Source organism: Branchiostoma floridae, chromosome 17, assembly GCF_000003815.2.
Source record: "Branchiostoma floridae strain S238N-H82 chromosome 17, Bfl_VNyyK, whole genome shotgun sequence".
NCBI classification, from domain to species: Eukaryota; Metazoa; Chordata; class Leptocardii; order Amphioxiformes; family Branchiostomatidae; genus Branchiostoma; species Branchiostoma floridae.
Window position 1 is genome coordinate 12228262 of NC_049995.1, and position 15799 is coordinate 12244060.

Sequence of the window (15799 nt, forward strand, 5' to 3'; positions counted from 1 at the left end):
TATGGCTGAAATATAATAAGCAGTAATAATTCAAAATAATGCCCTGTTTATTTAGTGTGAGATACTGTGTTTAACTATAGTAGAATAATGGAATGTCTGCAATTTGCCTTGTCCTTAAGAAGATATTAGTAAGAAAAGCTTAAGATAGCTTTGCTTAGTGTTCATAACACAAGCAAAGTAGTCAGAATATACTGTTATATTAGTTGATGCAAGTTCGTTATTGTGCTTTATCGTCATATACACTACCTGTCCTTATTGTAACATTCATGACTCATACAGCTGTCAGCATGGCATTTATTAAAAATGCACAAACAAAAATACATGCAAGCAGTGTCTCAATGTTTTGTCATAAGTTACCACAACAGTCTTATAATATACAACACTCAAGACAATTATTAACTACAGCAGCTTTTTGGACGGATGGCTTTAAAGTAGAACGAAAAGTTTTAACTCCAAGTTTGAGCAGCAACCTTGCAAAAAAAGATAATCGTTTTTGGCGACGCCTCAGAGGTGGGCCTGATGATATAAAAACCGTTTAGCTTTGCTTTGGTGTTAAAATTCTCATTTGAAATTCATAATCTGATGTTTATACACATTGTTTATATCAAAGTATACCGTGCTATGTTTCCTGGGTGACCAACATAGCAGCCATGGTTTGAAACCTTATATACATGTTTGTGATATCTCAAATCTCATTTGCATATTTGTGATGAAGACAGGTGCCCTTTGATGAACCTTTATGGAGGCACTTAATTTTTAAAACCTCATGCTTGAGTGTAACATTTCTTATGTGTGTATTTCCAACATACGTATGTAATAAAAAGTCACATTGTATCTCCCGCATTTCAAAATAAAATTGCTATAAACGTACAACTTCACCGCTCAAGTGAAACAAAAAACTGACAACATAGCAACGAAATTCGCCAAGCAAAGCTTAAAACATGCATGCATTCTACAAGCAAACACATGACTATCATCTTTGTAGATCTCTATATATTTACATATCTGCCTTTTCAGGTTCTGAAGTTCTCAATACTTTGCTTCTCATATAATCTCTTTAAGGTCAAGGCCAATGAGACACAACTAAAGCACGTCTGGACATGCCACATTTATCAATTTGTATGCAGAATTCGTTTGACGTTTCATAAAACATAGCCTTGCCATAAATAGATTTGGGACCAGTTCCAGACTGGTCTTGGACCAATACAAGTGCCGTCAACTCAATTGTACCAGGAACCTTAGCCTCCATAGCAGGCTCCCTGGGCCGTTTTTTCGTCGTTTTGGGGTCATAAAATACACTTAATGGCCGTTTCTTGCACTGGGTCTCTTATACTGGCGGCCTGTAGAAATATAGCAGTCCGAGCGACCAAGTACAAAAAGAAATGACCAGCAAAAGCTTACTGTATTATGAGTCAAAAAAAGACGAAAAAGGCCCAGAGAGCCTGCTATGGAGGCTATAGCTATGCCTACAGATTCTGCGGGTACCTAAGACCACCACATTGAAGACAAGAAAACAGTGAATGAGAGTTCTTAAATGTAGCATAGGTAATCCACAAATTGTGCACACTTTAGATAATCCAGGTGGTCAACGCACTTGTTCAACGTGGTTGTCTTAGAATTGTGAGAGTTCATGTAATCAAATTCTCTGCTGAGATGTACATTAAACGGCAAGCTGGACGGATAACATATTTCCTGGACGGATAGCCCTTTTATTTACAAGTATCTTATAGCATATGACTAATATCTAAACACATACTACCTCACGATTTAAAAGTTCTTTTTACACTTAAAATATTAAAACTGTACATAGGACGGAAAAACGCACCTCCAAGCATATCATACGGTAGTAACGTTAGTATCAAAAGCTGGCAGAGGAGTACAGCCGGCATAGGAGTGTGGGTGCTCCGGAGCCCGTCTGACTCCCTTAGGTCGGCTATATTTCTTGGCCAGTTTGGATACTATCTTATGGCACCGTAGGATCTGCTTGGAGATTAGATAAACTGTAGGTAACCGTTCAGGAGATCATCAACACAGTTGGCCGTGTCCAGTACCCAAACATCTTAAAATCTTGTACAGTGTTTACCTCATGATTTTACAGCTTGTATATTGTGCGATGTCAGATGAACTTTAGGTAACTGTTCAGGAGATTGTCAACGCAGTTGGCCGTGTCCAGTACCCAAACATCTTGAAAACTTGAAACAGTGTTTGATTTTACAACTTGCACTTTGTGAAATGTCAGATGAACTGTAGGTAACTGTTCAGGAGATCGTCCACACAGTTGGCCGTGTCCAACACCTCCGGCACCAAGCTCAACACTCCGCCGTAACACTTCATCTCAAACGGCTTCAGCGTGTTCCCGAAGTCCGCTTTTGTCGTCTGCAAGTCCGAAAAGTCCGTTTCCTTTGCCAACAGCGCGCCCCACTTTTGTAAAGACGCCCAGATGTCCTCCTTTGTCTTCTTCTGCGTTCTTCCCTCCATCTTTTGACTCGAGCTGATCTTGGCCCAGATGTTTTCCAAGACGTGTACACGGAGTTTGCTCAAGTCGCGCACGATGTGGAGAAACTCTTCGACCATGTGGACGCTTTTGGAGCCCTGGTCTTTCAGAATCCGCTCGAAGTCCTCGACCTCCGTCAGTGTTGAGATGGTCTTGGTGCTGACTGGCTTCACGGACTTCAGGGCTTCCACGAACCGCCGGACCTCCAGGGCGAAGTAACTGCCGGGGCGAACAGAAAGGTATGCACCATTAGCATTAACCAATCTAACACAGAGTCTATGCTATAGACCAGGCCAGGGAGAAGGAATAGGACCTGGTCCCTTCAAGAGAATAGCTACGAAAACACTTCAAGTATACCTAATGAATTAGGTACACATTCGAAATCAAATACTATAAGTCAATACTAAAGAAGCATTTTCGAGAGTTCTAAATTGTTTAAAACATAGGGAATGATGATGCCCCTATTTACATTTCGTACCCGAGCACACATATAATTTTTGCGTTTTATCAGCAAGTTTGAAAGTTGTAAATGGTTATTTCCTGGAGGGTCAGTTTTAGATACTGGAGGTGAAATTGAACATAGATTGAAGATAATTACGTTAACGCGTTAGAATATTATTTACCTGTATGATTCCTCTGCCGACTTGATGCCCCTACAGAAGTTCCTCAGGTGCTGCTCCATGCTGATCTCAACCGCCTCCTCCCCTTCTCTGGGCGATCTGCCCTTCCCTCGGACAATTTGCTAACGAAAAAAAACCAGAGTGATCATACTTTTCTGATACTGATACATGCGCCAGGCAAGGTGTTGCTATTTCAGTATATAATACCTTTTTTCAATTCTAAGTCGATGAGTTCCATGCGTTTATGGTTGACACTGACATAGATTCGTTATATAGGTGTTAATTGGCATAGAAAGATACCTGATGCTTTTAAGTTATGTAGCTATAGTTTGATATAGAACGGTTGACAAATGTTATAATAGATCAAAACTCAACGACTTTCAGCTAATTCACTACAGTCATTATCAAGCAATTGGGGGGGGGGGGGTGCGGTCTGGCAGATAAACTGTCCATCGGTTTGGAAATGTTACTAGCATAAATTGAGTTGCTGTTTACTCGTTATGCCTTACATGGCAAAGAAAAAGTAATCAAAATCAGAAAATGAGGGAAAGGAATCTTGCTCACCCTTCTGCCGGTCGGCCGTTCCCGCGGAGAGTGGCGGGGAGTAGACTTGGGGGTGGGGGTGGGCGGTGCCGGAGCGTGCAGCTGTGCGACTATCGGTGTGGCGGGAGGGGACAGGAGACCCAGCGGTGACGTGCTCGGTCTGCTCAGGCCTTTACTGCCTCTCAGTTGTGACGAGCATCTGGAAAATGATTTTGGATCATTATACATGTATTCAAGCGTCTTCACCAAGCAATGACTATAAGACTTGGCAAGAATGTTACTATTCACAAATGAATGATTTGATGGTGTCATTGCCAACCAAAAGAACAAATTCGATCGATACGTTTTTCTCTCTTTCTCTCCTTTCTTCCCCTCAGTCTCTTCCCCTGCTACTATCTCTTTCCTAGATCCTTCTATCTGTTACTCTCTGCTCCCCCTCTCTCTCCCTCACTCCCTGTATTAATGATAGCTAACGTTAACCTCATTACACTATCAGCTATTGAGTCATCAAAGAAAAAGTATTACGCTTCGCCTCACATATTACGCTTAGAACTTTACCGGATGGTGAGAGAGAGCAACATATATCTTCGTTCCCCACCTGTGGTATTGTTCCTCCTCTATGGCTGTCTGCAGCACGATTTCCCGCGCTCCGGCTGCCTTCAGCGTCCTGTCGTTCACCAGTGAGGACTGCATGAGCTCGTGTAGCGTCCCGCCCAGGTACTGGTTCCACAGCGTACGCTGCGACTCTATCCCGTTACAGCTCACGGTCAGCATCAGGGACCCTCGTCGTACCCTGCAGAAAATAGTAGAAAGTTTTAGAAAAAAATGCCAGGTCAGTTCTGAAATATGGCCGCTAGGCGGACCAAAGCTTCTTATAAAGTTAATCTATCTATCTATGGTACTGACTCCACAGCGCGCGCTGTGACTCTATCCCGTTACAGCTCACGGTCAGCATCAGGGAGCCTCGTCGTACCCTAAAGTGGATGATTTTTTACATAAATGCCCCTGCAGTTCGCTAAGATGGCCACTAGGCGGCTTTAAGCTATACCAACCCTTACAAGTCCCCCAATCTATCTATCTATGCAGACATTAGCTGTCTCTCTCTCTCTCCCCCACCCCTCCTCTCTTGTTTATGTTTTGGCCAAATATCCCACCTGCAGACGACAATTCCGTCCGTGCGCTCGAGCTGTTCCACAACGTGGTTGATCTCCTCCATCCGGGTCATCAGGAAGCTGAAGAAGCCCTCGTTGATGTTGGCCAGGATGTCGTGCATATCGTCGGGAGGGGTGTCGTCTGATGGAACAGCCCGGTCGATGACGGTGTGAATGTCCATGAAACCTGGGAACGAGATTCATGTGACGTCATCACTGAGTCCGACGCCATTTTGGTGTCCTTATTTGCATTAGTCATTAAGCTCAATAATTTTCTGACGTTTAAGATCTTCTGACTATCTTAAATAACCACTATTGAATGCTTACAGCTCAAACATGAAAATTCCAAGAGAATACTTGCAATCCATTGAAATGCAAATTGGTACACCAAGATGGCCGCTTCATCGATATACAAATTACTGAAAACGCTCTTATAGAGGGCATCATAAATAGTCTGTAATTATGATTTTCTTACGTTTTTACACAATTTCGTACAGCCCTTAGATTTTTATTTTTGGTGTTCACCTATAGGATTTGATTTATAATACATATACTTAATCACATTTCAAGCATTGTCCTCACCTATTCTCTTGAAGGGTCCTATTCTCTTTCTTTGTCCAGGTGTTCCCAGTCTGGATGGAGGTCCTCTCGACTGCTGGGTTTTCGGTCGTGTGGAATCTGGGGAAGTGAATAAGATGCCGCGTTCAATGATGTTAGAAAGACTTCTTTTTCTGATAGGGCTGTCTTTAAGTATTATGTTCACCGATTTATTAGTGTACTGTTAGAATGTTCCGGTATCTGCATATATATCAGTAGATTAGCGAAATGTAAAAAAAAAAAACATCATGCACACCAAGTCTAAATTGGCTTTTTAAAGTCTATCTTATGAAGAAAAACCCCGTCTAGGGGCTCAGTGCCTAAGCTCAAAGGACTTTTCGAACTAAAGCGTTCTTCACTGTAAAAGGAAAAATCTCGATCAAAGTAACCTTCTCCGCCTTTAAACTTAATTTGTTTTGTCTTTTGCTTCGACCTCAACCAAGTTCCAGCAAGTAAAACCCTACCTACTAAACTTTAAACGTGGTGAAAAACACTGCACAATTGATTATGTAAGTTTGAAAGCAACTAGACACGATGGACCCCCTAAGATGTTTACAGTAAACAAGCCTTATACAATCTTGAAGTAGTTTGTTGTTGTTCTACTTTAAATGGCCAATAGAAACTACCAACTCCCTGCATAGCGGTTGGCTCTTCGTAGGGTTTAGTAAGACCATTATTGGTCGTCTGCATGCAACCCTGTTTATATCAATCCGCCGTACAATGTGGTCAGAACTATTTTTATCCGCCACAATCCTTGTATCAATACGCCATAATGGTACCAGGTAATGTATATGGAAATCGTGCAACAAGGCACCGAGGGCCTTTTTTGTGTCGTCTTTATACGCAACGGATTAAATTTCATTCTTGAGTTAAAAAAAGGGATTTTTGCTAGGAAATTATCACGTATTTGAGACTCAATGTGTTGGCGTATCGAAAATACAAGGCAATTCAGTTTCTATTCTGTTTCTTTTTATTATTCATTTATAACTTCCGAATTGACTTTCCTCGTAAATAGCATCACATTTGACAGAGAAGCCTCAGACTATGGCACAACTTAGCAGGAAAAATACCGTTGTATTTCTAAGCCCTACATTGACACCACAATGGATCATAAAGGTTTAGGAGATACATATCGAGTTATGCCACTGCTCGAAGGAAAGGTTTTAATACATTTGGCAATGTCGCAATGTTAAAAGAGTATCACGTGTCGAAGTTTTTCTATACTCGTTCTAAGTGTGCTATGATTCTCTACATTTGACTTAAGAACTCCTACGCACTCTTTGTTTCAGTCGAGCTTGTTTTGTGGGCCTTTTACGCTCGCTCTCTCTCCCTCTTGCAGACCAACTCAGTCCGATTGCATCAGCGTAGAGATTACAGTTTCTGTCGGCGACTTCCATTCAGTTCAAAGGAACAAAGTGCCTTAATACCTTAATTAGGTCACATGTCTAGCGTTTCGTGAAGAGGTGAGGACAGATAAATGGTAGGGTGATTGGTAACATTAACTCAATTAGGTCAATAGACAGCGTCTCTAAAGGTCTTTCACATAAGAAATCAGGGTTTTGTCATGTCTATTCATCCTGAAGCGCGCAAAAACCTTGAAGTTATGAACATTTCAGCACAGGTCATCAACAGTTTGCATTTCGTTTGCAATTTTGTACCTAACATTACAGCTAAGATGATCTTTTTTTATATAAAACTAGGGCTTGGTCACATATATGTTACGGTCGTTGTTCGATCGCAAACTAAAGGCATTCTTGGAATAGGCGAGCATATGCTTTACAACATCGATTAGCTGTCTTGTTATGGAAAAGGCTATCTTAGTATTTGTTTCTTTCACAACCTGTTTGAAAAGTTTACGGCATAAAAATTGAATATGACCGCTCTGTGACAGACAAAGATATGCTGGTCTCGTATCTTATTTGTCAATACAACACGGGACTAAGAAATATAAAAATAAGAAATTAAGGTCTGCACTCAAAACCACCAAAAGCAATGTTTTTCATTTTTACCCAATTTCCATATACGGGAAGGCCTAATTATATATATAATTACACAGATGCTTCTGAACTATAGGGACTACGCTGTTTGACATGATTTCACCTAACAAGTTAATCCCTGACAGGTGCACGGTATTACCTTTCTTTAACAAAATATCCATCAACAAAACGACTCAGATTGTTAACGGCCGTTTTCAATCAACATTCACTAATGCAAACAGACTTCAGATTTTTTTCACTCGGTAAAAATGTATTATTGAACCTAAATTTAGGTTATCTAAATAAAATGATACAATCTTGCCGCCATGATCCGATTGTTGAGATGAAAAGCGGGTTACGTTTCGTTCGTGTGACACATTTGGTTCAGTGTGACATACCGTTGCTATGCAACGATAATTGATCGACAGAAATTCAAGCGATTAGACCACCAGAAAGAAAAAAAAAGTTGTATACGTCACTAACCAAGTCACTAACCAATGGTACACGTTATATATTTCTACTGTAATTAGGAATTCAAAGATAGTGACCAAAAGATTTGATTTTATTCTTTACAAAATATTTCTCGTTTAGTGGCAAAGTTGATATCAAATTAACTAAAGCAAGAATTAGAACGTCATGATTTTTTGTCCAGTCGTGACGTTGGATTTCTTCACCTAAATGTTAGTTATAAACTCATAAGTTATGGCACGGTTACATTTGTCATAAACCTTCACAAGGCCTTCCTATGGGGCACTGTGCTATGGGGTATGGATGGTAAAATTTCGGCAAAAGAAGAATAATGGCCCGTCTGCGGGAATGTTACACCTCTTCCGTGCATGCAAGCTGTGATCCTCCAGCAAGTTATCTGTCTATTTAGTCAATTTCTACTATTTTTCAAGCGACCTATGGATATTCTATTAAAATTATTCGTCATCGGCAATCGTACTATCAAGCAAGATGTCCTGGCTAAATTTTGAAGCACACGTCACATGCAAGACTATATCCAAAGAATTCCCTCGCGACATTTTGCGACAGTCGTACGACTAATTTTCAACACGAGGCTTCTTCAACACCCAAAATTCTTCTAACATTTAAAAGCTGTACAATAATGTTACTATACAAGCATTTTTTTTACTTCATGCCAGTCGTAAGACAGTTTTTACTTTAGATGCGTGTCACCCTGAGATGGTAGCGTGCCGCCATGACAACCAAACAATAACTTCTTTCATGGCCTATTTACTTTGAGAGTATCTTCTGAATAGTATTGGATAGGAGGTAAACCAAAAAAACATGTTTTCTACCGTTTCAAGGCCAGAGGTATTGACACAGGTGAAAAAAGGGAACACACACGAAACAATTTCAAAAACAACAAGCTTTTGTTTTGTGGCTGTATCCAGTAGTTTCGTATGAATAAGGCCGTTAGATTTTATAGTATCGACTGGCTTTTGGACACTGCCTTGAAATAACATTTGTGTGGAGCCATGGTCATTATATTTCAGCCATACCATAGGTATGGTGAAATATATTGTATTCGTAATGTTTCTTCTTTCTTCTTTCTCCTGTCAAATCTTCGGAACACGTTATCTCTGTCGTTCCTGGACCGAATGACTTGAAATTTCGCACAAAGGTAGAGTGGGCTAATACCCTTAGACGTTTTTTTCATTTTTTTCATATCTGCCTTTAAAATGATTTTATTGAGGTTTTTGGCAATTTTTATGTATATTTTGGCTCCCTGTACCCTGGTATTACAGTCGAATGACCTAAAATTTGGTAAAGAGATGCTTTAATAATATGCCCACATAGATTCAATAACAGTTTTGGAATATGGTACAAGAAATTGCTTAATTTTGTGACTTTTGGTCATTTTTTTTACAAAAAAGGATATTTTTGGCTCCTGTACCCTCGTTTCACAACCAAATGACCTAAATTTTTGTATAGGAGTGCCCTTTACATATGCGCACATGGATTCAACAACAATTTGGGCATACAGTACAACAAAATGCTTAATTTTGCGATTTTTTGGCCATTTTTTGTCAAAAATAGGACATTTTTGGCTCCTGTACCCCCGTTTCACAACCAAATGACCTGAAATTTGGTAAAGGGGTGCTCTTGATATTTATCCAAATGACCTATGTATAATTTTTGGCATAAACCACTTCAAAATGATATATTTTGGGATTTTGTGGTCATTTTCAAATGGCCAGAGAGGTCAATGACCTCAAGGTCGTTGACCCTCCACCTGCAATCTGCACGTGTACATGTCTATACAAGACCTATTTGGCAACCTTTCGTGTAGGTTGATTTAATATTCTGAGTAGGTTACGGCAGCCAATCAGCGAGCCTGTATATATCTGGAAGAGTCCATTCCTGCACGGAGGGGTTAATTTTTATTTTTAAATTCATATTTGGACCAATGATTATGTAAAGTCTTTTAGTGGGAGTATTTTTGGACTGGTCTATTTTGCAATTTTACATGGGATATGATGGAATAGTCCATTCTTGCACGGAGGGGGGGCATTTTTACAAAAGGAATAATTTTTGGACTTCCATGACTATGTCAAGGTCCTATTTTAGAGGATGTATTTTTGCACTGGTCCATTTTACATAGGGGTATCACAGGAAGTGTCCATTCTTGGACGGAGGGGGATTTTTTCAAATTCAGGATGGATGGGTGATGATTCAAAATTTTATTTCTAGCAGATTGAAGTGTTTTTAGACTGGTCTATTTTACCTTTTCATGCACGGGGGGACTCTTTTGCTGAGTCTAATTTTGAACTGGGTTTCTGATTCAAAGGCCATGTTTTCAGCGGGAGCATTTCTAGACTGGTCTATTGTGAAAACTCCAATGGGGTGCACTGAAAGAGTCCATTCTTGCACGGGGTATTTTTTTAAGATTCCTTTTTGGACTAAACTGTGCTTAGTAAAAGTGATTTTTAAGCAGAAGTGTTCCGTTTTCACACATGGGTGATTTTAGAACTGTCTACTGTTGCAACACTCCAACACTGTTGCATGGGGAGGGAGATGGCTGAAATATGCTGTATTTGCTCTCAAGCAAATGTCGGCCTTTCTAGTTTTAACAATCTCCATAGAAAAAGATGAGGGCTTGACAAGCCTGTATCCTGTTTATTTTAGTAATAATACTGCTGTAGTACTACAGAAAACGCTTGGGGCCAATTATTTGAACTTGTCCGTAAGATCAGCAAATTCTCGAGTTATGCTGTCCACATACAAAGCCACCCGGCCCGTAAACAAAGTTTCATGGTGATGGTAAGTTTGCTGTATACGATATTGCAATGTTTTCTGTCTTTTGTCGCCTTGCAAACCACCAAAAGAACAAAAAGAAGACGAGTTGAAAATATTTTTTCCAAGCTATGTGCGTGCGACATTACATGGCCATTTTAGGAGGCTTTCTTCAAGAATGCTAAATTCATCAACGGCTTCTCTTTAACGTTGAAATAGCAAAAATATATGGTAATACGGAATACTATAAAGCATCTTTCCGTTCCAAATACACTGTCATAAGATATATGTTAAACCTTACATTTCAACTAAAAGGGATCTGGAATTTTTTCCTCCTTTTGGATGTATGAAAACATTGCATCAAACCGTTATTCCAAATGTCCTTGCCAAGGTCTAGGCCGTTTCTAGGCGCATTGTTGGAAACAAAATAAACTGTTAAGGTGATACGAGACCCTTTGCATGGCATTGCTAACTTATACCGAGGTGTTAAGAAAAGTTAAGAAAAGATGTAAAATACTTGCACTGACCCGTAGAGTCTTGTTTTCTTGCCGAGTCTCTGGTCTGTAACTTTAGACTGGATCCTTTGATGGCGACACAGTTCGTCAGGGTGAACGGCCCGCCGGACTTCCGCAAATCTACAGACGTTTTTCTCTTAACTCCTGTGGAAAACAAAGAACATGAGGAATAATTTATCATAATGCATAACATCTTGGAGAAGCTAAGTTGTGTCCGCGTTTTTCATTCGTGAAGTCGCCAGTCATTGTTTTAAAAATCATCTTATAGTTAATAGTAGTACTTATTTCTCTTCTTAGACTTAGTGTTTCGCACTTACAAGGAAGCGTATGGCAGTTGAACACACATAGCTGAAGTGTGTGGCCCAAGGGCCAAATAGACATAGAGATTGGCACCGCCCTTGTCTGTATGTACACCGAAAGGTAGAGTATGGATTCTAACTTAAACTGACAAAAAATGCTCAAGGTAGACCAAAGACTACATATTAATTAGCATCACAAATTTGTACATTTTTTGTTTTCTACAAGAATTATATCTGTGAGCACATTTTACTGCGAAAAAAAGTTAGTTATGTTCTAGTCTTGTTCAGGGCCGTCAGAGCCTTTCTGTCGTTGCTATACCAAGAGAAACTTTATCCACATACAAAGGGATTTTGTCTCCACGCTTGCTTAGACCTCATGAAAGGAACTCTAAATGCAGCACGTGCAGCGAAATAGCAGCATCTTTTTGGCAAGGTCATTCACTGTAAACAGATCTAGATATGTCACAACGGTGCTATGTCAAGCGAAGGCCGTTTGAAGTATAGTTTTTATGACCATTTTTCTTTCTTCCCTTTCAACTTTTCTTTGCCAAGGACACGGTATAAAGTTACAGTTGGACGTACAATAACTGTTATAAGGACAAAATAGTATTTGCGAATGAAAATTGTCTTTCTCAACACAATTAAGTCGAATGAGACAACTGACAGCAATGATAAACCACACTTGGGCATGTGATGAGAAAAGGATTCTGACTGTTTCTTTCACGAAGCTCAATAAATTTCTTACTCAATTGTCATCACATAACAAGATCAGAGGGCTACTGCAAAGTAACAGTCTACGTGAGTAGTATTGAGACGGTATCTCTCGTCCTTTTATAGTATGAAGCATCATGAGACAAGCTCGACTAGCTAAGAGTGAGAACTAACTGATCATGACCCAATAGTAGAAGGGGTTACGAAGGCTGCTCAAAAATATCCCAAATTTTGAAGTGAGTATAGTTTGTAAAAGTGCATTTCCCATGGTCAGAACATACAGGGTCTGTCAGGGGGTTTGAATCTAGAAATTCATGATTTAAGTACTCTTTAAAAGCCCGCGCGATGTCTGATTTTCCCCGTGGAGGTTCTCCTTTATTCCCAGGTGTAGGGCAAAGGGCTTAAGTACCAGGTAAGTAAACTCTCCATTCTGGACTACAAACACAAAACAAACTTGACCTCTGCTCGTAGTTACAGATCGTTTGCCGATGTTGTCCCCAAAATAGAGGCCCAGAAACACACGATATGGGTCTACCTGTGTGGTCATTGTTGTGTGTTGAAGTGTTATCCAATGGACTTGAGCATGGCGTGACCCAGGACAATAGGGGATCGCTGAGAGTTCATGTTCAGACCACGCGCTGCAGGTGCAGGTGTTTGTGTTAGGGAGACCGTAGAGATCAGAGTTGTGATCTGTAGTGACTTGAAACAACGGGAAAACTAACGAGATAAATCAAGATGATAAAAAATCTTTTCTTTTGAGTGTGGATCATGCATGGGTTTTGCCACTACACAAAGCTAAGCTTTTAGTGTTCTATTATCAGGGATGTAGCTTGGTTTCCTCGGCGCTGTAATCTATGTATGAAGATCAGGGTTGTAATCAGTAGTGGCTTGAAACAGCGGGAGAACTAGCTAAGAGATAAGTCAAGATAATTCTGAACTTTCCCCTATAGTTTGGACCTCGCAAACACACGCTTTTTTTGTCATAAAACAAATATCTAAGCTTCCAGTGTTCTACCAAGGCTGTAGCCATGTTGCGTCGGCACTGCAAGCTTCTATCACTACCTGACTAAGCCCATCCATTGTGTGTTTGTTTGTTTGTTTGTTTGTTGTTTTAGCCCACTTATAACAGTTCTGCTAAAGGTCCATTTCAGGGAGGGCTGAAGTAAAATTCTGCCGCAGTGATGTTGGCTCTAGAGCCCTAGAACTGTCCCGTGTAGGCCTTGGCAACAGTTTTAATTGGAGCCTATTACATTTTGCATGTTGTTTGTCTTTGTTTTCAATTTCTTAGGACTCATTAAAAAGTTTATTTGAATTTCTTAGGAGGCTTGGACGATTTCAAGATGTTCGTGAATTGTTCATAAGTATACACATATTCAGCAAAATTCTTGAAAGTCAAAAGTGTTGACGAATGGTACATGACATCGCCTGTGTTTATACACCAACATGAATGGGACAATAGGGTGATAGTTGGAACGCAAAAAAACAAACTTATCTGTGTAACGTTACCTCATACGTGCATGGCTTGATGAAAAATGCACCATGGGATAGCTTTCACGATGCAGAATTTACACTTTGTGCAAAGCGCCACCACTCTTATTTGGTCATCTTTTGCAGCAAACCTTGGACTCCAATGGATACTAGTAACGCTTTGGAGTTGTTCACAAATGATCATGGAAAAAAGAAGCATCATCGAGTAAGCAAGCTAAGAACAACGTACGTACGCAATAACTCCATAGGGGGTCATAGACAGCTATCAGGTACCAAAAAGTGATTATCTGAATTTTAGTCGGCACATTCAGCGCTTTGTTAGTTTAATCTAATTCATTAGCTTCGGCCAAAGTCGTTGTTAAAAGTTAGACAGATACGTCAACAAGGCTTTCTAGTTTTATGGATATATAATTGAGTTTTTAGCAGACATATTTCATTATGAATGCTTACGCACAACTTTGACCCTTTGTGACCTTTGTTCAAAGACGAAGTAACGATGTTGACGGTTAATTTTCACCAAAAGAAATTGGTCTTTTGTGTAAGCAGTTTCCAGAATGACCTGATATGACTTGTTAGCGTAGGTGTGCCTACTGGATTTCGAAATGAGTCTAAAACTTTGAACACCAAGAAATGACCGTTACATTTCTCTGAATGTTGACAAATACATGGCAAGGTGGCTTTATGGTTAGAATGGTTGGCTTAGATTCGAAAGGTTCTTGGTTCGAACCCCTAGCAGGCCCCAATGGTGTGCGCTGGGGAAAGAAACGTTACACCAATTTCTTCACTTCTCCCACGTCACAAAGTGTAAATGGTTAATAGTAGGTTCGGTTAGAGACATCCTCGGGCTGGGACGTTAAAAAGTACGTCCCGTGTTTGAGGAGACCCACACCGTTAGCACGTTAAAGAACCCACCACACTTACCAAAAAGAGCAGAGTTTTACCCCAGTGCAAGTGAAAAAACAATCAGTCCGATCTGAAGCAAGTGCAAGACTTTGTCAACTTAAGAATTTATTTTACGTTTGGCTTTATTTTAGATACATTTGCAGTACAAGGTAGCCTGGGTACCATCCGGGTAGTAGTTCTCTCCTGTATTCACTTCTACCTGTCAGAGAAGCGACTGTATATAGTGTATAATGAATTAAACGAATGGTACCCAGGCTATGTACAATGACCTCTCAAATACTAATATCTTGTGCCCTCTATACTACTGACTTACCTGGATACACTATGCTGGTTGTCCCGGATATCCGGGGGTTGGACCGGGCGTAGGCTCGGACCTCCTCGGCTAGGAGAGCGAGGTTTGCCCGCTCCAGCGCCGAGCACAGCTCGTCCGGCGAGGCGGAGTCTCCCTTCTTGTGCTTCCATAGCAAGAGCATCTGTTGTTTCTGTGTAAATAAAAGTTGTTATGTTTTTAAAATTGTTGAAACTCATCACAGTGGTCTCATTTAGGCAAGACAGGAAAGACGTTAACCAAAGATCCCTTCCCTCAGATTCATTTTATGTTGATATGATTTTAAAATCGTTGTAAGTCAGCATAGTGTTTTTTTTAACAAGATAGGGAAGACTTAAATTTAAGATAAATATAAGGATCCCTTCCTTCAGGTGAACGCTGTTATCATCATGGAAGCTCATCTGTGTACAATGCTAAACTTTCCTCCAACACAAAGGTAAGAACGGATCAAATTTTTGACGACCACTGTCACCTTCGCCAGGATCAATATTGATGACCAATCACTTTAGAAGGTAAACTCGTGAGATACAGACACAGACACATCTTATTAGCACGTGATCTTGTGGATACATGACGTCAGCAATTGGTCAAACGTGCTAGGATGTGATTGGTCATCAGTGCTCATCCTGAAGACGGCTACAGTAGTCGTCAAAAAATTTGATCCGCGTATACCTTTGTGTTGGAAAAAAAGCTAACGTTGCATAAAGGATTCCTTTATTTAGATTTATATCTTTACGGTTTTCATTATATTGCCCATTCCTTACCTGCGCTAACAGATCTCCATGATTTTCGTACGCCAGCACGGCCAGGTCCTCATCATCCAGCCCCAGCAGCTTGGCCAGCGGTTTCCAGTCGCACTGCTTCAGCTCGGAGGACACGTCACGGAGGACTTTGTCAAACTCAGACATCGGGGGATCTGTTTTTAAAACACAGG

General features: G+C 40.4%; 1 protein-coding gene across 1 annotated transcript; it reads right to left on the reverse strand.

Moving 5' to 3' along the window:
* Positions 1-280: 280 nt before the first annotated feature.
* Positions 281-15018, reverse strand: LOC118404520. Its single transcript, XM_035803648.1, has 8 exons — positions 14851-15018; positions 11149-11280; positions 5391-5486; positions 4812-4995; positions 4256-4450; positions 3679-3856; positions 3118-3236; positions 281-2713 (listed from the first exon to the last, which is right to left on the reverse strand). Exons 1-8 carry the CDS (start codon positions 15008-15010, stop codon positions 2236-2238), a joined length of 1542 nt encoding a protein of 513 aa, XP_035659541.1. The 5' UTR covers positions 15011-15018; the 3' UTR covers positions 281-2235.
* Positions 15019-15799: the final 781 nt, after the last annotated feature.